This window comes from Rhinopithecus roxellana, chromosome 16 (genome assembly GCF_007565055.1).
Source record: "Rhinopithecus roxellana isolate Shanxi Qingling chromosome 16, ASM756505v1, whole genome shotgun sequence".
Taxonomy (NCBI): domain Eukaryota; kingdom Metazoa; phylum Chordata; class Mammalia; order Primates; family Cercopithecidae; genus Rhinopithecus; species Rhinopithecus roxellana.
In genome coordinates, this window is record NC_044564.1 from 117727193 (window position 1) to 117742711 (window position 15519).

The window sequence follows — 15519 nt, forward strand, 5'->3', positions numbered from 1 at the left end:
TAAAGGAAGCCATGCTCGTTCATTGACTCACTTGTTCTGCATAAGCCTAGGCACTAGGGCTCAGGTGGTGACTAAGACAGGCCAGGTACCTTTCCATAATCCTCCCAGTGCATGAGGGGAGGAAGACAACTACATATGTAGTTATAGGACAATGAGTTACAGACTCTAATAGCGAGGGACACAGGGAGCTGTGGGGACTCAGTTGAGGGGCCCTAAATTTTGCCAGGTGAAAGCAAAGAATGACCAAGAAGAGCGTTTTGAAAGACATCAGGTATGAGCAAAAACTTAAGGGATGAACATCAGTTGTCCACACATGTTTACAAAACCTTGACTGAGTCATGAGTTACCTCTCCAGCATCACCGTTGCCTTGATTCATTCAATCGACCTTTAATAAATAGCTCCTGTGGCCCCCACACTCTGCTAGACACTGGAGAAATCATGAACAAGATGGACAAGGCTCCTAAACTCATGAAGTTAATATTTTCGTAATAAAAAGCAAATAAAGAGGTAAATAAACTGACAAACACAGTAACTACAAATTATCACTAGGGCTTGGAATACAATCAAGAGTTCTCTGGTGGGGCATAACTGAGAGTAGGCAGTTTGGGTTTGCATTAGTTGGGGTGGTGCAGAGGATTCTAAAGGGATGGAACTTCAGCTGAGATGATGGAACAGAAGCAGCCAGCTCTTTAGAGAACTAGAGAAGAGTTGCGGAAGCTCTAATCTCAGGACTCCATTTTCCTGCCGCATAGCGCCCTCATACCCCAACTTTTTTCTCTGTGTGTGAAGTGAGTTAGCTTATTGGCATTCAAATTCTTCTGCGTTTAAGATGGCTATGTGTCCAGGTTATTAAAGATCCTTCACTATCACATTTTTTGTGCCCTGCTATGTCCTTGGAGCTGAACATTGGTATACATATCAGAAGTACTGACCTGGCATTTTTATTACCTTACCTGGCACTGAGAATTTTCCTTAACAACAACTACTGACATATGCATCATGTTTTGCAGATTATAAAGCCTTTAATGGATTAAAGATGGGGTCTTGCTATGCTGCCCAGGCTGGTCTTGACCTCCTGGCCTCAAGTGATCCTCCTGCCTTGGTGTCCCCGAGAACTGGGATTATTGGCATAAGCCACTCACTGTGCCTGGCCCTGAAATCTTTATTTTAGAGACAAGGAGACTGAAGTTCACAGAGACAGAGAAATTAAGAAGCGCCTGTTGTGGTGGAAAAACAATAGGCTTTGGAATTGGATCAACCTGGGTTCAAGTTCTAGCTTTGCTAGGTAGTAACTGTGTGTTTGGACAGCTTGCCTTAAATCTCTGAGCCTCTCTTTTCTTCTTCACAAAATAAGAATAATAACTTCAACTCTGCCAGATACTATGCTTTTTCATCACATTAATGGACAGAGGGGCTCCTTGGGCCCACCGTCAGCAACCTCGTGGTTTTTGCCTTTTTGTACAGAGAGGGAGATGTTGAATGAAGTGTTTGACCCAGAGAAAGTTGGAAGTATTAGGGGAACTGAGAATCTGATGGTAAGCACATTGTACAGTTGGTTCTTTCCACTTTACAATGATATAACATTTGGGAATGGAATTTTAAAAAGGAAAAAGGGAAAAGAAAACCCTCCATGGATGAGTGCTTCAAAGGCAGGTGAACTCACACTGGCGTCCTTAAAGAGTGATGGAGGGGGAGGGGAACTTGGCTTTCCTTCATCCCTCCCCCTTCTCCCCAGTCTGGTCCCCAAATCAGCTTTCCTCACACATGTTAGCAATACCCACTGCAGCCAAATGCATTAGCATCATTTGTCCTCGAGACAGTGGGGATGACGAGGGCTTTTATGGCTCTAATTAATCCAGCTGTAGAAAAAGGAAGGCTTTATAAGCCAAGTGCATATTAATGTTGAGGTTAATACTATTAAATTCAGTATTAATCATAATTTGCAGGACTCCTTGGTTGGCTGCACGTAAAAGCAATCCTTGCTGTTCTCCCTTGCAAAATGTGAGCATCACAGGGAAGAGGTTTTGCTCCTGTGGTTCAGAGCTGTGACCACAGTTGTAGTCCTTTGCCTGGCACCTAGAGGGTGTTCGATAACTGCTTGTGAACTCTTTGAATAGTGAGGTTAACAAGTTTGTCCTAGACCTCAGAAAGGAAGACAAGTCAGTTGCTCTTTCTACAAACTCCTTAAAGGCAGAGACTGTATCTTTATAGCAGATGCCTCTGGGACCATGCCATATCCTCTTGGCCCATGGCTATTTCAGCTGCAGCTGTGGTGAGCAGCTCTGTGCACACTCAGGCTCACTTTGTGCTGCCAGTGACCTCAGATGCACACTTGCACTTTCTGCCCCACAGCCTTATGAGAGATTGAAGGAGCTCCCTAGGCCTGTGTGCAAGTACAACTTTAAAAAAAGTGTGGGGAAATTACACTTGTGGGTGAGGGACTTGATATGGTTTGGCTGTTTCCCCAACCGAATCTCATCTTGAATTATAGTTCCCATAATCCCCATGTGTCATGGGAGGGACCCTGGTGGGAGGTAATTGAATCATGGAGGCAGTTTTTACCTGTGCTGTTCTCATGATAGTGAATAATTCTCAAGAGATTTGATGGTTTTATAAAGGGCAGTTCCCCTGCACAAGCTCTCTTGCTTGCCACCATGTAAGGTGTGTCTTTGCTCCTCCTTTGCTTTCCACCATGATGTTGAGGCCTCCCCAGCCATGTGGAACTGTGAGTTCATTAAACCTCTTTTTCTTATAAATTACCCAGTCTCAGATATGTCTTTAATTGCAGCATGAGAATAGACTAAAATAGGACTCAACCAATGGGAATCAGAAACTGGTAGATAAGTGCTCCATCTCCCCGACTTCCAGCCAGACAATTCTGGGGGGTATCTTGTTCCCTCCTTAAAAGGTTCCTGAAAAATTAGGTCCCATCTTGTACAGCAGCAAACTTGAAGATGTGCCTTTATATTGACTTTTTCTCTTCCCTGTCTTACTCTGCCCTTTACCCCTTGCCTGCTCCCTGGAATCACCTCCCAAATAAACCTTCTGCACCCAAGCCATTGTTCTTAAGCTCTGCTTTCCAGGGAATTTAAACAAAAGTGTTCTTTATGATTGTGCTCCCAGCAATCAGCTCAGTTTGCAGCACACAACAGATACATTCACTCACTATATAAATATTTATGGAAAACCTGCTGTGTACAGGCACCATTCTAAGTGAATAAATTCTCTTACAGGGTTTATAGCAGGGGATACAGGCAATATATCAATCCATCAATATATGAAAGACAGTGATAAATTTTGTAAAGATAAATGAGTAAAGAGGGTAAAGGGTGATAGTGAATGCTCCTGTAGACCGAGTGGCCAGAGAAGGCCTTTCTGAGCAAGTGACATTTGAGTAAGAATTTGGGAAAGGAGAGAGAGTAAGCCATACAATGACAAGGGAAGAGGGCTCCATGGAAACCACAGGTGCAAAAGCCCTGTGGTGGGAGTACATTTGGCATGTTAGAGGAGGAGGAAGAATGTCAGCATGGCTGGAATGAGTGAGTGAGGAAAGGAGCCCAGGCAGTGAGGAGGAAGGGGCTAGAGGAAGCAGGACACTGGAGATATCCCATGAATTCTTGTTGATTAGTAGTCTTTATATCCCTCACCCTAGGCAGCGTTTTATGGTAGGAAAGACTCAGATTTTGGAGTATGACAGCTTTGTATTTGAATTCCAGCCTTCTTATTTAGATAGAGTATGACTTTGGACAACTTGATTTAGATCTGTGAGCATTATTTTTTCATTTATAAAATGGCAATCATAAAACATACCTCATAGGATTTGTATCTGAGAGAACTCTTGATTTCAAGGAACAGAAAGCAAATGGAAAGTAGCAAAAATGGAAAAATAGTAACTCATGTATCTGAAATACCCAAGGGTAGATGTAGACCTCAGGCACAACTGGGTCCAGGGCTTCAAATAATGTCATCTGTTGGTGTCTGTTCCTGGAGTTAGTCTGATTGATTAAGCCTAGGTCACTTGTTTTTTTGGCCTTTGACATGAAATGTCTGGCCATTGATCACGTGCCAGTCTCTGAAGGATAGAAGGGTCCTTAGCTCTACCTAAATTGTTTACACTGAGATTGGGGGAGAGCTGGTTCCTAGAAGGAAAACAGGTGCTATTGGTAGAAAGAGGTGTGCCTTTATAGCCAGTCAAACCAGCAGATGTCCACTAGAGGGCAGGCATAAGGATGAGCCTGAAGGCTCAGCACGATGCCTGGCACACGGGAACTCTCAGTAGGTATTGGCTAGATCGCTGTTGCCTTTTTTGGAGCCCTTATCTTTATGTCATTTCCTCCTTTCCTATATTATTTGTGGCCTATTTACTCCTGAAAGGTTATGCAGGAGGCAGCCTGGCTATCCCAAGAGAGAGTTCTAATGCCAGGTGCTGATGTTGAGTAAATGGGAGCAGATCCAGGCTTCAACCACTGAAATTCAGTGTCACAGCATTCAGTAAATAGCTGCGTCATTAGCCCTATGCTGGATACCAGTAACACAGGGGTGACTGAAACAAAATTCCCGCCCCAGGCATCTCGCAGTCTGGAGGGAAATGTGTAGTAGGAAAGGCACAGATTTTGGGTACTGAATGTCCTGACTTCAGCCTTTACTCTGCCATTCCTAGGTAGATTTTTGTGAGAAAGTTATTTACAGATGAAACTGTCTCCTCATCTGCAAAAGCACAATTCACTGAATTCATTAGGTTTTATCAAATTTTAAGCAAGATGGATTGTTTTGAATATTTAACCAAGACAATATAAGTAAAAATGTCTAGCGTTGTTGATGCCGTGTAATAAAAGCCAAATAACATTTTCATTTCCTCTCCTTTTGCTTCCTTTCTTTCTTTGTTTCTTATTTCATTCCTTCCTTCCATCCAAAATGACTTCTTTGTGCCAAAAAAACGGGAAGATTTTAGGGAGTTAGATATGATGTAATGCACCTAAAAGCGACTGAGTGTGATAACTAAAAATTTTGCCATCAGACAAATTATTTAGACCTGAGGGAGCACGGATGAGGGGAGCAGTAATGTTTGTAAGCTATTCATGTATCAGGCATATTATAAATATTATCTTACTCAATCCTCACCTGACTCTCTGAAATGGATAGGATCATCTTCTTTTCAGATGAAGAAGCAGCCTCTGAGAGTTTAATCAGCCATCTCTACATAATATAGTTCATAAGTGGCAGGCCTGGCTTCAGAACTAGGTGTCATCTGCTCCCCAAAACCCACTGTCTTTCCACTACCTCCTACTGCCATTACAATAAAGGTGAGGATCACTACACACTGCTTCTTCAGATTTAAAATAACACCATGTTTCAGAAGAAACAAACCAGCTGCAGCTGATAGGTGTGAGGCCCTCAAAGATGCATTTTGTCCCTGACACGTTCTCATAATGAATTGCTACAGTTGCCCAAGTAAAGGAAATGCAGAGAGAGCCGTGCTTCTCCCTGGGCACCATGACAAAGAGCATCTGCAGGTTAGAGAGGCCAGGCCCAGAATGGTGACTCCTAAATCCGCTTGGTGTTTCCCGAAAAGAGTGTGGAGCCCTGAGCTGGGGACCTTTCTCCTCACCTGGGCTAAAAGGCTAGCTTTCCCCACCCCCACGTCTCCCCACTCCCACTGCTCCTTCCATTCTGGAATTTCTTTGCTGCTTTTCTCCCAACCTGTTTTCAATTTGCTCTCGTGGCCAGCTTTGACTGTGACCTCAACTCATTCAGAAGCAAGAGGGTGAGGGGAGAAAGAGAGAGAGAGGGGAAACAAGGAGAAGGATTGAGGGACTGCTGAAAGGAGAGGGAGAGGGAATTGAGGGATAGAGGGTGGGGCCTCTAGAAAAATTGATCCATGCTTTGTCAGGTTGATTCTGAAGCTGCAGCAGAATCATGATTAACATTTTCTGCAGAAGGTAATGAGAGCAAGGCTAGAGTCTGAGTGGATAAAGAAATGTGTGGGGATCTGGCCCCAGCCCACTCGGGTTACAGCCCCAGAAGAGCTGTAATGGGGAACAGGCACATTCCTGTACAGCGACTCCCAACTCCCTATCTGTTTTCAAGGAAAGAAAAACAGGAAAAGAATGTTAGAGACTTGGACGAACTTGGGTGAGGCAGAGGCAGCAGCCTGGGTTCTAGGAGGGTTCTACCATAAGACCCTAACAAGGTACCAGGGAGGTGGGAACAGAGGCCTCCCAGGTAGAGTGTCCTAGTGAAAGGTGCATGGGGCTCAGATGCAAGACAATGGGCTTGATTCTGGATTCTGCCCCTGAGTAGCTGCAAATCCTTGAATTAAGGTGTAGCATTCCCAAGCCTCTGTATTTCTCTCAGAGAATATAGCACAGTTCTGGAATTCAAACACTTTAAGCACTGAAACTTTAAAACCAACTTTTATAAACAGTTTTGTAAAAAACTAAATAAAAACATGGACCATTAGTATATAAAAGAGATCAAACTAGAGTTGATCTAGTTGAAGGTCAGTGTGAGTATATGGAAGACTGGCCCCAATCTCTCTCCTGTTAGTGTTCATCCTTGCCCCTGGAGTTCTCTATGTTATAATCTGCAAACCACTGTTAAAATATATGATATATTAGAAACATACTAAACTCCTATCTCTTGGAGACTTTGTGTCTTTCTCAGAAATTCCAGGCTTAAGAAGATGGCAAGGAGGAACCATGTACCTAGCACAGTGTCTGGTGCATAGTAATTGCCCAGGGACTGTATATCACATTCATGTTGAATAAAGTGGTCAGAAATTGGGGAGGAAGGGCTCCTGTGTTAGCTTTGAGAGATTTTCAATTCTCAGTGATTTTATCTCATAGGTTGGCTGGTACAGGTTATCTCCTAGATGCCAGGAGTCAAGACACAAAGTTTTTGTCCCAAATCTCCTTCTGTTGAGTGTATGGGCATGGACCTGTCACATTCCTTCTCTGAACTTCAGTTTTGTCACCTGTAAAAGCAGAAGCTTGGATAAAAATATATCTTTAAGAGCCCTTATCTCTACTCTGTTATGTTGAAAACAAGAATAAGAAAAACAAGGCTGTTCATGGTGGCTCATGCCTGTAATCCCAGCACTTTGGGAAACTGAGGCGGACAGATCACCTGAGGTCAATTCAAGACCAGAATGACCAACATGGTGAAACCCTATCTCTACTAAAAATACAAAAATTAGCCAGGCATGGTGGTGGGCACCTATAATCCCAGCTACTTGGGAGGCTGAGGTGGGAGAATTGCTTGAACCCGGGAGGTGGAAGTTGCAGTGAGCCAAGATCATGCCATTGCACTCCAGCCTGGGTGACAGAGAAAGACTCTTTCTCAAAAAAGAAAAATAAAAAAAGAATAAGAAAAACAAAAACAGTGATAGTTAATACACATTTTAAGCTCTTACTGTTTTCCAGTATACAGTATTTTATATGATGTTTGCAACTCTGTAAGTTAGATACTATGATTCTCCTCATTTTACATATAAGAATATAGACGTACAGAGTTAAGGAGCTTGTCCAAGACAAGCAGTAAGTGAAGGAGTACTAGGATTTAATCCTAGGCAGAGTAAACTTAAAGCCCAGGCTCTTAACCACTGCTCTGTATATTATTGCTCATTCAATTGTATGGTTGCCAGATGCGGAGTATGTTATATTGTGGAACCACAATACATGTGTTGAATTGCATTGATTTGCATTTGTGCATAGAGAAGCCCCCAGGCCTTTCTTAGTACCCCCTCCACTGGGTGAGGAAGAACACTGGGGGATTACTTCATTCACCTGTCTTCATCTAAGTTGCATTTAAACCTTCTGAAATCCAGTGCCAAAAAAAGCAATCTTACAATTTACTTTATAGGTTTGTTCTTGTATTTAACAACCGTTCCTGTTGTCAGATTACAAGCTGTAGAAGGTCAGGGACCATTTCTTTTATTGTCTCATTCCTCAAGCTAAGAGAGTGGCAGGAATTCAATTGCAAATTGAATAGCATTGAGAAATCTCCCTTTCTGATACTATCATTTTCAAACTTTCTCTAGGAGGCAGCATAGTATAAAAGAAAAGGTATGTCTTTGGAACTGAAAAAATAGGGGTTCTAATCTCAGCTCTCTTCCTTTTTAACTGCAACATTAACCCCAGCTTTACCATGGGGATGATAAAATCTAACTTGTTAGATTGCTGTGAGGATTAAATGGAAAAAAGGAAAGTATGTACTAGATGTCAGTTGCCTTCCTTTTAACTTTTTCATTTGAAGATGAGTATTCATACAGTTGTGACTAGAACTGAGCACTAAATATCCTTATTGATCCAATGATCTTGGTATGATTAGTTATACTGCATATACTGCAGGTGAGCCAGTTTCTTCACTTGAATTAAACCTGCAAACCTTAGAATTTTTCAGAACATAGAATCATGCCAATCTTACTGACCTGACATGTTTATGGGGCTTGTATCCATGGTCCAAATTATTCTGAAATTCATGAAAATATCTGGAAAGCTATTCCCATTTGAAAATGAATGTCAGCCATCTTTTCATCTAAAGACAGGTAATTAACACAGGCCACAAACATACTGAATTCCTTCATTGATATGGTTTGGCTGTCGCCTCACCCAAATCTCATCTTGAATTGTAGTTCCCATAATCCCCATGTGTTCTGGGACGGACCTCGTGGGAGTTGATTAGATTATGGGGGCACTTCCCCCATGCTGCTCTCGTGATAGTAAGTGAGCTCTCATGAGATCTGATGATTTTATATGGGGCTTTTTCCCCCTTCCCTGGGCACTCATTCTCTCTCCTGCCGCCCTGTGAAGAGGTGCCGTCTGCCATGATTGTAAGTTTCCTGAGGCCCCTCCAGCCATGCAAAACTGTGAGTCGATTAAACCTCTTTTCTTCATGAGTTACCCAGTCTCAAGTATTTCTTCATAGAACTATGAAGAATTGCTATGAACTATGAGAATGACGAATACACTCATGAAGATCCAACTCTCTCATTGGCTATCTGGAAACAAATTGAAAAGCAGACAGACATGGATCCAAGCTCAAATAAAACAAACATATAGCCAGACTTGGAATCCTGAGAAACCAAGTGAAGTAAGACCCTCACTCCATCTAGTAAATAATCCCATGTCTTCTCGCAACCCCCCCCCCCCCCCCCCCCCGCTTTTTTTTTAACTTTTTATCACATACATTGCTCTGGAATTTGTGATATTTTTTGAAATGGACATATTGTTAGTTTCTGGTTGTACTGTGAAAGAACCTGATATAAGAGGCCTACAGAAGAAGTGTGGGATGCCAAAATTTGTGCTGAATAAAAGATTCATTCATGTCTTCATTTTCCAGACAAATCTCTGGTTCTAGGCATCTTTGTCTCTTTCTAGACCCTTGGCTTTACTTTGTAGACTCCAAATGCATGAGAGCGCTGTCAACTCCTTGTAACAAAAAGAAAAATGGAAACATTGAGAAGTTTAAGGACGTGCAACCCATGGTGGAAATAGTACTCAGTCTCAGGTCTGCCTTGCAGTAGCAGCTGAAATTGCCTGTTGCCATCACTACCCTAATTTAGACACTTGATCCTAAATCTAGCATCTACATGTCAAGTCTATGAACCATATATTATCTTTGTGAAAAATGGAAACCGAAAAACAGTACCCATCAGACCTGTTCTATTGGACTATAGGAGCAAATACCTTCTAGAATTGTTGTTCGGCTGAATCCCAGGTGCATCTGGCTGATTCAGTCAGATAAGTCTTGCAAAATTCACTGTAAGAGGAAGAATGAAACTCTTCTTTTTAAAACTGTTTTTCTTTAAGAATGAAACTTTTGGGCCAGGCACAATGGCTCATGCCTATAATCTCTGCACTTTGGGAGGCCAAGGCTCAGGAGTTTGAGACCAGCCTGGGCAACAGGGTAGGACCCCATCTCTACAAAGAATACAAAAGTCAGCTGGTGTGGTGGTGCATGCCTGTAGTGCCAGCTATTTGGGAAGCTGAGGTGGGAGGACCTCTTGAGCCTGCGGGGCAGAGGCTGCAATGAGCCGAGGTTGCACCACTGCACTCCAGACTTGGCAACAGAATGAGACTCAAAAAAAAAAAAAAAAGAAAATAAATAAATAAATAAATAAAAATAAAGAATGAAACTTTTCTTTGAAAGACCAACAGGAAGGGATCTGTATATTCTGCTCAATCAGTTCCTTGGTAGAGAAGCACCCCCAGGCTGCTCTGAGTCCTAGTCTTCTGAAACACGAGTCAACACTGTTGTTCTTTTATGGTTTCATGACATTGTCTTGTTCTTAATCCCAGGTGGAGAGGATGTAATGGAGCTGGCATCCTTTTCTGGTTTATTACTGGGGTTGTACATGAATAGAGCTCTGAGGAGCTCTCTATCAGGCAAGAAGAAAAGAAGAAAACAACAGTTGAGAGGCCTCATATCATTTTATACTGTGTGGTACAAAAATACCTCATATGTCAGTTTTTTCCCTAGATCATCCAATTTTAGAATTGGAGGGTAACTTAGAGGCCATTTAGTCTGGCCCATTTACTTTATCTATTTTTAAGTAATTTTTATTGATATTTTTATGGGTTACAAAAGCAATATATGTTTATTGAAGATAATTTTTAAAATAGAGATAAACAAAAATAAGATAGAAAAAGTGCCCATTATGTCACTCTCCAGAGTCATTCTTAAACTTTTGTTTTTTTCTTCCTTCTGTTTTTAAATGCATGTGCATATAAAATTTCTACAAAAATGAGATTACTTTGTAATAGTATAACCTGTTTTTTTAACTTCACATTATGTCATAAATACCCTTTGATATTCTTCCACAAATTATTTTTAATGACTATAAAATAGCCTATTGCATCATTGAACTCAATTGATATAGCCATTTCTATATAGCTGGACATTTAGCTGTTTCCACATTCTTACTAGTATAAATAGTACTGCAGTGTTTGTCCTTATAACTTAATTTTTGTTCATATCTATATTTTTATCTTATTTTTTCAGGAATCCTAATAATGATTCTAGCACCTTCACCATGCAGAGGAGAAAACTAAAGCACAAAAAATGAGGATTTAGTTGTCCAGGACTATACAGCAAATTCTCAGCAGAACTAAGACCCAAGAACTAAGATCCCAAGAGTCTAGATGTTCAGTTATTCTTTCTAGTTTTCTTTACTTCCTAGACTTCTTTATTAGTCCTGTTTCTAGTAAACTTCCACTACTACTTAAAACCCAATGGTTAGATTTAAAGTAAATTAAAGAAGTGATGGAGTTTGAGGATTACAAATATGTGGCACATAGTCTCCCATTGTTCCATCCTGTACATGGTGAAGGTTCCGTGACATCATGTACATCCTGTACACGATAAAGGTTCCATGACCTTCATCACTAATCAATCACAGAACTCTTTCCTCCTTAGCTGGTCTCTGTCCATCTCAGTATAACACTCCATGAATCCAGTACCCATGCATAACATTGGCAAATTGGCATGAAAATTATTTTACATCTTTAGTCCAGTTCCTTCATTATACAAAGAAGGAAAATGCAATTCTAAGAAAGAGGAGTCTTGCTCAAGGAGTTAAGAGGGAGTGAATGGCAGTGACAAGGCCAGAGTAGTTACAGAAAAAAAAGCATAATATCCTTACTACCTTTTCATGCATTTTTATTACACAATAATTTATCTCATTTGAGCCTTGCTATAATCTTATAAAGGTAGGTATTAGTATTTCCACTTGATGGATGAAAAAATTGTGCATAAATATGAACAAAGAGTCATCAAGGCTAAATACAAATCTGTGTCATTGTCATATATTTTGCTTTTTCTATCCATTATTTTTCTTGATAATGGTATCCAGACATTTGATAGGTTTGAATGACAGCAAAAACATGTGCTCACTATGGCCTGAGCTGGGGAGTTCATCTTTCTTTTTCTCCCTCCAGGAGAATTCCTGAGTTTTGCTGATGACTTACTCTCTGGCCTGGGCACATCTTGTGTAGCAGCTGGTCGAAGCCATGGAGAGGTCCCTGAAGTCAGTATCTACTCGGTCATCTTCAAGTGTCTGGAGCCTGACGGTCTCTACAAGTAAGATGTGTTGGTTGTGTGGGGACCATGAAGCAGACAGGATGATTTTAAGCCTAAGAGGAATGGCATGAGTTATTCTGTGCAGACCAGCGAAATGTTTTGTTAGCTAGCCTGTATGTGCAACTTGAGATTCTAAGGTTTAGAAGTGTCCGTTTGAGAAGTATGCCACAATGGATCACAGAATCACACCAGGTGAGTGCTGAAGTGCCCAGAGAGACCAGAAATTTAAAACCATTCCTTCTGCTGATTAGGAATCTGCAGCTCAGAGAGAGAAGAGTGTTTACTCAAGAGCACTGATCAAGTTATCAAGAATGGTTGGGACAGGGATCTCTGCCTAGTGGTCTTTTGCCTCTTGTATCCTTTCTTCTCTTTAAATATTAGATTAGTATATCTGATATATAGACACATACACACTGAAATATGCATACTGAGATATATATGCCAATATATATTTAATATATACTTTTTATTAATAGATCCAGCTAGCCTTTTAAAAATAGCGCAATTATCACTCCTTTGTAGAGTACATTGGAATCACTGCATTCAAACTTCTGAAGATGCAAGAGACAGTCACTCTGAGCTTCATTTGTTAGCCTTGGAAGAGAAAAGGAGCTCATTTGTTACTTTTTATTTCCTACCTCAGTGAGTGTTGGTTTTAGATCTGGATGCAACCATCATAAGCTGTAACATAGAGCTTCATAGACCAACTCTCCTTATGTACCCTAATTAGGGAACCATAGGCCACCTCCCTTTTCAACTTACAAAGCTGAAGTTGTTACAAAGTTGAGCTTTATTCACCAGTTATTCAACTCATTTATTTATCACTGTATTTAGCCATTCAGGGATTCATTCTTTCCTCCATTTAACTATCTATCTGCCCAAAGATTTATCTATTTTCCATTCATCCCTCCCTCTTGCCCTTCTTCCCTCTTTCCCTCCATTCATGCATCTCTTTATCCATCTATTCACCTACTCTTATATTCCTTCATTACATTAATTTATTCATTCATCAGTTACTTCATTCACACAATCGTTCACTCATTCATAACTTATTTACTTATTCAGTAGACATTTGCTGAGTATTTCTTGTGTTTTGGTCTTGTGCTAAGCACTGTGGATATGAATGAGACTAAGACAGAAGTCCTATCCTCAGATAACATAACCTAATGATTGTGAGAAAGGCCACAGACTATGGATTCAAATCTTGCTTTGACATTTTTAGTTAAGTGACTTTAGATAAGTTGCTTTACCCCATAAGTCTCTTATAAACCCTTTGTAAAACAAATAATAAAACCCACCTTGTAGAAATGTGTGATAATTAAACGAGAAACACCCTGGCTTGGTATCTCCAAGCATGTGCGCAATAAGTGTTAGTCCCTCCACAATCTGTGAACCTTGCTCACCTCAAAACACGACCCATCTTCCCCTTCCTCTCCCTCCCTCTTCCTCACCCTTTTGAACACTTGATATATTCAGACTCCTTGGTAACAACCAATGTGTTGGGTCACCAAACTCAAGAATGTCAAAAAAGCTGGCAGTTGAGTCTTCTGCCCCTGACTCTGCAACCTACTATCTCTGAGATGTTGGGACCCAAGCTTTATCTTAAGTCACTTGAGGGGCAGTGAATGTTCTAGGAATGGAATCCTCAAAGTAAATATGTGATTCTACGTCTTCCAGTGGGACATCTGGGCAAATTTTACTAAGGTTTTAGGATGTACCTTAGGCCTTAAAGAATGACCACCATCCTCATGATGAGTAGTGGGATTGGGATCTGACTTTGAGAGCACAACCCTAGACACTCTTAATCAATAAGCACTCACCAACACCTTGGGCTCTGGGATAACTGCATGTGTGAAGTGAAACACAAGTATGTGACTACATTAAGAGCGATTAAGTCCTCTCTAACTCTGAAAACTATAATTCTGTGAAGAAAGCGAATGGCATTTTCAAAAGATTTTCTGATATATGGCTTCCGGTTTCTCCCCTCCTTAGGGTTATAGACTAAAGACACATAGACCTGGATTCAAATCCTGACCCTGTCCTTTATCAGCTCTGTGACACTGAGTGAGCTGCCCAACCCTCTGAGTCTCCAATTCCTTCTCTTTGAAAATGTGGATAATATGGTGTTTGGCTCACTGGGACCCCAGGAGGACTCGATGGGATCATGGACAAAAGCTCTCTAGTGATGAGGTTCCAGTAGAAGCCTAAGAAGTGTTAGCTATTATCAATGTTGCTGTTGTTGCCCTTTTGATAATTTCAACTTTCTCCCATCCATCCACCAAATGATAGAAGATATAGCATCTGGCAGGGAAGGACAGTGTCCTGTCAGGTGATTCCTATTCACTAATACAGAAGGAGTAACCCTGTCTCTGGGTGACACTGTAGGGGCTTGATGTCATCTGGGCTGGAATCCTGCAGCCCCATTATGTAGAGAGCAATGAAATGTTTTATGGAATCCCGAAAGCAATTAACACTGAGAGCTGACAAATCAGCTGACATTCTTTAAAAGTGATGAACACTTTCCTTTGCCCCTTCTTTTCCTCACTACCTGACACCACCCCTCCTTTCCACCTCTTAAAGTATGGAACATTCTTTCTTCCTCTGTCCTGGAAATGTGCTTGTCAGGAGCTTGTCATCTCTAACTCTGAACACTTCTCTATTTTATTTATGTATTTTTGAAATGGATGATGTTAATGGCTCTGGGATCCAGGCCTCTCTGACCAAGAACCAGGGTGTTGTTTGGATCGGTCTCTTATCCCATTGGCGGCTCTCCTCCTATGGAGTCTGACCAGCTCGGTCTGGAGTTTTAAAATAGTTCCAGTGTCAGTTCTTAGGGATTCTCATTTTCTGCTTGCTCGTTTTTTACCCAAATTCTTCTTCCTCTTGAGCCAAAAAGACTGTGTGTGGCAGTAGAAATAGCACAGGCCTTGAGGACAGGCAGGGCTGGGTGTGAACCCTGATTCAGACTCATGCTCATAACCTGCCCTGAGGCAGGTTTTTCACTGCTGTATGAGACAATTTCTGCCTCTGGAAAAAGAGGCTGATGATTGTCCCTATCTCAAAGGGTTGTAGGGAAGAGGGTTGACTTTGAAAACTCCACAACAAGGCTTACCTCAATTCTTGGCACGTAGGTAGCCTTCAGGAAGTGTTAGCCACTTTCTTCTTCTCCCCTGACTCTTCTTCTCAATCCCTGGTTATCAGTGTCTTTTCTAAGCACAGCTCTGGAGAAACTGGCCCTTATTAGGCAAGTTGGAGTCCCACTATCCTTGGAAGGAACGACCATCCAGAATCCTTTCGGGAGAAATGGAATGAGAGGAGAGGATTGATGCAGAGGAGAGACGTCTCAGAATGGCCCAAGTTTTAGTTAAGCACAGTCAGACACCAAATTCTGCACCCATGCTTCCAAAGGATTCAGGTGGCAGGAGAGTGGAGGACTAGCC

The 15519-nt window shown here is 41.4% G+C and overlaps 1 protein-coding gene across 1 annotated transcript in view; it reads left to right on the forward strand.

The window, feature by feature from the left end:
• Positions 1–8455: 8455 nt before the first annotated feature.
• LOC115892014 (astrotactin-2-like) overlaps positions 8456–15519 on the forward strand; it is a 64774-nt gene continuing 57710 nt past the window's right edge. Inside the window, exons 1-2 of the mRNA XM_030919195.1 lie at positions 8456–8546; positions 11938–12079. Of these exons, the coding sequence (XP_030775055.1) occupies positions 8456–8546; positions 11938–12079 (233 nt within the window). The remainder of the gene's footprint in view (positions 8547–11937; positions 12080–15519) is intronic.